The sequence below is a fragment of the Lathyrus oleraceus genome, chromosome 7 (genome assembly GCF_024323335.1).
Source record: "Lathyrus oleraceus cultivar Zhongwan6 chromosome 7, CAAS_Psat_ZW6_1.0, whole genome shotgun sequence".
Lineage (NCBI taxonomy): Eukaryota > Viridiplantae > Streptophyta > Magnoliopsida > Fabales > Fabaceae > Lathyrus > Lathyrus oleraceus.
The window spans coordinates 490,918,401-490,925,169 of record NC_066585.1 but is presented as its reverse complement, the minus strand read 5'-3'; the positions used below and the strand labels follow the sequence as shown (position 1 = coordinate 490,925,169).

Genomic DNA, 6,769 nt, shown 5'->3' with positions numbered 1-6,769 from the left:
GAATGGGTTATATTTACCAATGAAAAGTATTTACAAAAATGGTCAATGTTGACTTAGATTTTCAATTCAAAATAAGTGTTATGAAAAGAAAGTTTGAAAATCAAAAGCATAATGCTTAGGTTTCTAATGTTTGAAAACAATTGTTAAATGTTTACACAAAAAGTTTTGGCTTGGGTTAGAGTGGAGGGAAGAAGAAGAATGGCTAAGATCCTAAGCAATGCAAAAGGTGAGGGATAAGAACAAAACCACAAAAGGAGTTCCTCTCTTGAGATCATATGGATGATCCAAGTAGCTTCCATCCTTTGGAATAAGCAATCACATAAGCATGAACTCAAGCAATCAACAATCAAATGAACTCGTGGAAGATCCCTCTCTCTTAGAAGCTCATGGCAATGGTTCCTCAATTTGGCTCAATGTTGGAATCCCTAGCATAAAAACACACACATCAAAAGGTTCTATTAACAATCAAAGAATAGACAAGAGGGAGTTTAGAATATGGTCCTTTCAATGTTCATCTTCAAGCTTTAAGCATTCTAAAGGCATGAGGCCTAGTTGCTCTTTGACATTTAAGCATTCTAAAGGCATGAGGCCTAGTTGCTCTTCAACTCCATTAGCTTGGGTAAAGTCCTAAGATCTAAGTCCATTTTGTCCAATTCTTTGCATTTGGTTCACAACAATCAAAACAAAACACAAGCACAATAGTATATACACAATTATGTGCTCAACTGAGCAAAAGGCAAATTGCATTATTATAAACATGTGCTCAAGTGAGCAAAGGGAAAAGCAAATGAATAAGATGTACAAGAATGGTAAATTGCATAAAAATTAAAGTGCAAAAAGTAAATGTTAATGGTTAATGATTAGTGTTAGTAGTTAGTGTGCCATAAGGCAAATTAATCGCTATGTTAAGCAATCGTAATTGGACTTATGTAGAAGTCACAACTATCTGAGGCCGGTCAATAATAATGTAGGCAACAACACAAGTTAGAAGTCTTGATTAGTGAACCAAGTTCCAACAACTTACCATGCCAAAAAGAAGAAGAGAATTGATCTTGTATTGGTTTAAGTCTTTTGCATGATTTAGGAAACAACCTATCCTTAATGCAAAGTCATTCACTTGATCAATTGATCAAGATGAATTAGATTTGAATCAAGGAAGATTAAGTCTCCCTAATCAATGCTAACTTATCAACCTTCAACTCATTGATCAAAAAAAGAAGAAGAAGAAGAAGAAGAAGAAGAAGAAGAAAGAGATGAATCATGGAAAAGGAAATGGAAAGAATAAAGTACATAAGTTGAAATAAAATGTACCAATCCATGTGTGTTGACCAAATGACATTGAAAGTCAAAGTCAAACAATGAGAAACCAGAAATGGGATGAAGATTGGAGGTCAAATAATAAGCAAAATATTTTTGGCATTTTTAATATTAAAAATAAACTTGAATTAAAAATAAAAGAAAGGTCAAACTTCAAAATCACTTCAAATCAACCTTGAAAGGTCCAAGTGATTTATCCCAAGTTCAACAAGGTTAAACCAAGTTTTACAAAAAAAATCAGCATTTTTAAAAGTCAGAAACTAATTTTAATCAATTAAAAATGAATAAAAATAACCTAATTGAACTAAAATCTCAAATAAATCTCAAATCAATTAAAAAATTGATGAGAATATTTTTCATAGATCCGTCATCATTCAAATAGGTTATCAAATGAAAATTCAATTTGATAAAAATAACCTATTTAAAATGAATTAAAAATAACCAGAAAAGAGAAAATTCACAAAAAATATCAAATGAAAAAATAAAAAAATATTAAAAATCAATTTTAGAAACTAGAAATTATTTGAAGAAGAATGCAATTGGTCCCATATTTTTTGGATTTAAAATGAAGAAGATATGAATTTTTGAAATAAAAGGGAATAAAAGAAATAAACATCGGAAAATAGGAAAATCAAAAAAACAAGGAGCGTCTGATCAAGCCTCATTAATTGACGTGGCTGATCAAACGCTCCAGATGCGCGCTTCCATGGTAGGCTTAAGTCCACGCGTAACACAATGAATTATTAAAAGTCAAAAGATCCAAAGGCTGGGATACAAACTGGAGATCAGATCCAATGGTCCACAATCCATCTGGCAAAGGGACGGTGACTGGAGCCACCGTCTTCTCCGGTGAGCATGAAGATTCCGGCCAAAATTGCAGACAATAAAAACTTAACCAAATGAAGCGATCCTCATGTCATTGGAAAGCTGGGATGATGTACATCATCCCTGTACCATTGGTTTCTCCTCTAGATCCTCATAGAGAGAGAAATCAGAGAGAGAAAATCATGGTGTTCATACTGAACTTCATGGATTTCAACAATTGAGCACTCAAAATAATTGCCTCTATGAAGAGGACTTCAGCCAACACAATATCCAAGCAAATAGATCAAGAAATAGCGAGTTTCGAAGAAAAGAACAGTTGGAGAGAACCTTTGAATTGTGGTGATCTGAGCTTGCTTCCTTGCTTCCTTTGGCCAAACAGAGCTTCAATGGATTATGAGAGAGAGGTCTAGGAACTTTAGATCCAGAAATTCAACCAGATTTAGTTGAATTTCAGATCTGAGAAATTTGAATGAAAATGAAATAGTTCCTTTGGTGAGAGGTTTGGTTTTCAATTCAGCAGCATTTCAGGTTGATTCATCGATCCCAATTGCATGGAATGGTGCTTCTATTTATAGCCAAGCATGGTGCAAGCAATGAGAAATTCGTGTGTGCATGGCAAGTGGATACTCTTTGCATGGGCTTGCATGATCATGTAGAAGGCCCAAATTCAATGCCAAATGCAATCTGAAGTATAATTGAGCTGAAACGGACGTGTAGTTGGCATTGCATAGGCTTGTGTAATGAGTTTCAACATGTTATGCACAATTATGCCTAAAACTTCTCCTCTTCGAAAATGCCATTTGCCAAATCCAAACATGAGCATGTGAGTAATGGTTGGAAAGGTCTTGATGTAAGGAACAAATTATATGTTGGGCAAAAATCCATTTGAAGTGTGGAAATTAGTGAATTTTGAGTTTAAAGTGTAAGGTGCAAAACATGCAAAGGTGAGGTTTCCAAATTTGGCCAATGTTCAAGCCCCTCTGTTTTGATGATGCAAGCCTCAAATGAAAAAACCTCCAACATCAAAGTTGTATATCTTTTCAAGAAAATCAAAATGGACTTACATTTTGCATCATTTGGATTTTTGATGAAAGAGTTATGGGCACTTGAAGTTGGATTTTTTTGCCTTTCAATGCATTTGGTCCAAAGTGACCTATAATCTTTTGCATTATCACATGTATTTCCTTTGAGATTTTGAAATTTTGTTCAACCTAACATTTGAATTAGACATCTTAAGCTTTCCAATTCATTTGATCCCACCTCAAAATCATAAACAATGTATGAGTTATGTTCTTGGGAAGTTGACCCAAAATTAGGGTTTCAGTCAAAATGACCTATAATGTCTTAGAATGGATGATGACCTTCCAAGCTTCAAATCAATTTTTTATTAACATGAAATTTGTTCATATTGTCCTTAAGAATATTCTTTCTTTTGGGATCATCTCCATTTGACCAACACATAAAACGTTAGGTCTCAGTGCATTTCAAAATAGTCAGATAAATTGACTGATCAACTTCTCAAGTCCATGACTCATATATTGATGAACTGATGATTGAGGACACTCAAATAAGTTAAAATATGTATGAAATGATGAATTAAGGAACTTCCCTTGATTATATTTGATCATGGGCTGAGGTTGCTTCATGAGCAAGGCATTGTGGTACACAGATGAATTAGGGTTTCCTTGAGAAACAAAACCTCAAAACCTTTGACTTGCTTTGATCAAAAATGATGAATTGAGATACTAGGGAGGCATATTTGATGAATGAGAGCTTTGGGAACCATTACCATGCTTGCTTTCATCTTCTCTTGGCCATATCTCTGTACAAAAGATCTCCTTGAAACTCTTGACCTTGTGATTGCTCAAGCTATAAACAAAGGATGTTAGTGACATATTTTTGTGCTTTTGGTTGGTGAATAAAGATGATAAGAGCAATAATATACAATTCAAGCATACTTGGTGATCTCAAACCACTCACAAGAGGGTCCCACCCAAAGGTAAAGGGAACCAAGATGCTCATGATCCTTGAGGCTTTGCAAATGCAATGTTATGATGCCATGAGGGATCTTAGGGACAAAATTGGGGTCTTACAGCCTCCATCGAAGAGTTTCGTGAAGAACATGGAATATTTTATAATTTCTCGACACCTAGGACTCCTCAACAAAATGGAGCGGTGGAAAGAAAGAATAGGTCACTTGTGGAACTTGCAAGAACTATGCTTAGCGACTCAAATATTCCAAAGTATTTTTAGGCGGATGTGGTAAGTAAGGCATGCTATGCAAGTAATAGAATTATTATTAGACCTATATTGAAAAAGACCCCTTATGAACTCTTCATATGATGGAAACCAAACATCTCTTACTTTCACATTTTTGGATGCAAATGCTTTGTCCTCAACAATGACAAAGACAAGGTAAGTCCGACGAAGGTATATATCTTGGATATTCTCTTAATAGTAAAGCTTATAGAATATATAATAAAAGAACTTTAAAAGTTGAAGAATCTATGCATGTTACTTTTAATGAATCTAACCCCTCCAAGGAGGATATTGTTCTGTGTGATGATGATGATGATGATGATGATATTATAGAAATTCCTCATAAAGATACTTCAAGTAGAAACAATGATATTCAACCAAAATATCAAGAGGAACCCATTCAATAAAAGACCATTGAATAAGATCTTCCTCAAGAATGGAGAACGCATAAAGATCATCTTATTGACAAAATCATTGGAGACATAAATCAGGGAGTATTTACTAGATTGAATTTTAAAGATGCGTGTCTCAACATGGCGTTTGTTTCTCAAATAGAACCTTCCAAAGTCAGATATTCCTTAGATGATGATCAATGGATTATATCCATTCAAGAAAAACTTAATCAATTTGAAAGAAATCAAGTATGGGATCTAGTTCCTAGACCAAAAGGTAAGCATGTTATTGGTACTAGATGGATTTTTAAAAATAAGCTAGATGAAAATGGTATCATTGTAAGGAACAAGGCAAGATTGGTAGCCCAAGGCTATAATCAATAAGAAGGTATTGATTTAGAATAAACTTTTGCTCCGGTTGCTAGACTAGAGGCAATTAGATTATTGTTGGCATATGTTTGTTCTTTAAATTTTCAATTGTACCAAATGGACGTTAAAAGCGCATTCCTAAATGGATACATACTTGAAGAAGTTTATGTAAGTCAACCTCCGGGATTTGAAGACTTCAAACATCCCAGTCATGTGTACAAACTCAAAAAGGCCTCGTACGGATTAAAGCAGGCACCAAGGGCTTGGTATGATAGGTTAAGTAACTTTCTTTGCGAACATGGTTTCGAAAAAGGTAAGTGGATACTACTTTGTTTATAAAAAGAATTAACCATCATACTATCTTAGTGCAGATTTATGTAGATGACATCATATTTGGATCCACAAATGAATCCTTATGTGAAGAATTCTCAACAATCATGCAAGGAGAATTTGAAATGTCCATGATGGGTAAATTGAACTACTTCCTTGGGTTGCACATCAAACAAACAAAGGAAGGGATATTCATCAATCAATCTAAATACTACAAAGAACTTCTCAAAAGATTTGACATGGATTCTTGCAAAGATATGGCCACTCCAATGGGATCGGGGACATATCTTGATCAGGATGAATCTAGAACTCCAATTGATATCACTAAGTATCGAGCTATGATTGGTTCCTTGTTATATCTAACGGCTAGTCGACCTGATATTATGTTTAGTGTATGTTTATGTACTCGATTTCAAGCATCTCCAAAGGAATCTCATCTCACTGTTGTAAAGAGAATAATGAAGCATTTCAAAGGAACATCCAATGTCGGCTTATGGTACCCCAAAGGTAGTATATGTAGTCTTGTTGGTTTCTCTGATGCAGATTATGCAGGATGCAAAACAGACAGAAAAAGCATGAGTGGAACATGTCACATTTTTGGAAATGCTGTACTTTCATGGTCATGTAAAAATCAAGCAAGTGTGGTTCTCAGCACCACTAAAGTAGAATATATTGCCGCTGGTAGCTGTTGTGCTCAAATTCTTTGGTTAGAGCAACAACTTCGCGACTATGGTATAAACCTAGGAAGAATCTCTCTCTAATGTGACAACACAAGTGCAATCAATATTTCAAAGAATCCGATAATGTACTCAAGAACCAAGCTTATCGATATACATCATCACTTCCTAAGGGATCACGTTCTCAAAGGCAACATTGAAATATCCTTCATTGATACCCAAAATCAACTAGCAGATATCTTCACTAAACCATTAGCAAGAGATGCATTTTATAAAATCAGAACGGATCTTGGTATTCTAAGCAAAAATGACATCTAATCGAATCAAGATCCTCCATTGGTTCATAAACATTTCTCTCACAAAAATTAACAAGGTACATACACTTTTCCTCACATAAACTTATTATTGATTATTAATAAATAAATGTTTGATTTTGTTGCTAGAAAATGTTCCCCTATAAATTGTTTTTATCTGATGTGTAAATTTTAAGTTTTTATTAAAATGGTCTTTGAAATTCTTGTATCAGATATGAGATGTCGAAGGTAATGTCACGACACTAATATCTGAACAATACAAACAGGATAAAAGATAAAGAACAGT

The 6,769-nt window shown here is 34.3% G+C and overlaps 1 protein-coding gene across 1 annotated transcript; it reads left to right on the top strand.

The window, feature by feature from the left end:
• Nucleotides 1-5,460: 5,460 nt before the first annotated feature.
• Nucleotides 5,461-6,253, top strand: LOC127104510 (uncharacterized mitochondrial protein AtMg00810-like). The gene is made up of 2 exons (XM_051041694.1): nt 5,461-5,475; nt 5,534-6,253. Exons 1-2 carry the CDS (start codon nt 5,461-5,463, stop codon nt 6,251-6,253), a joined length of 735 nt encoding a protein of 244 aa, XP_050897651.1.
• Nucleotides 6,254-6,769: the final 516 nt, after the last annotated feature.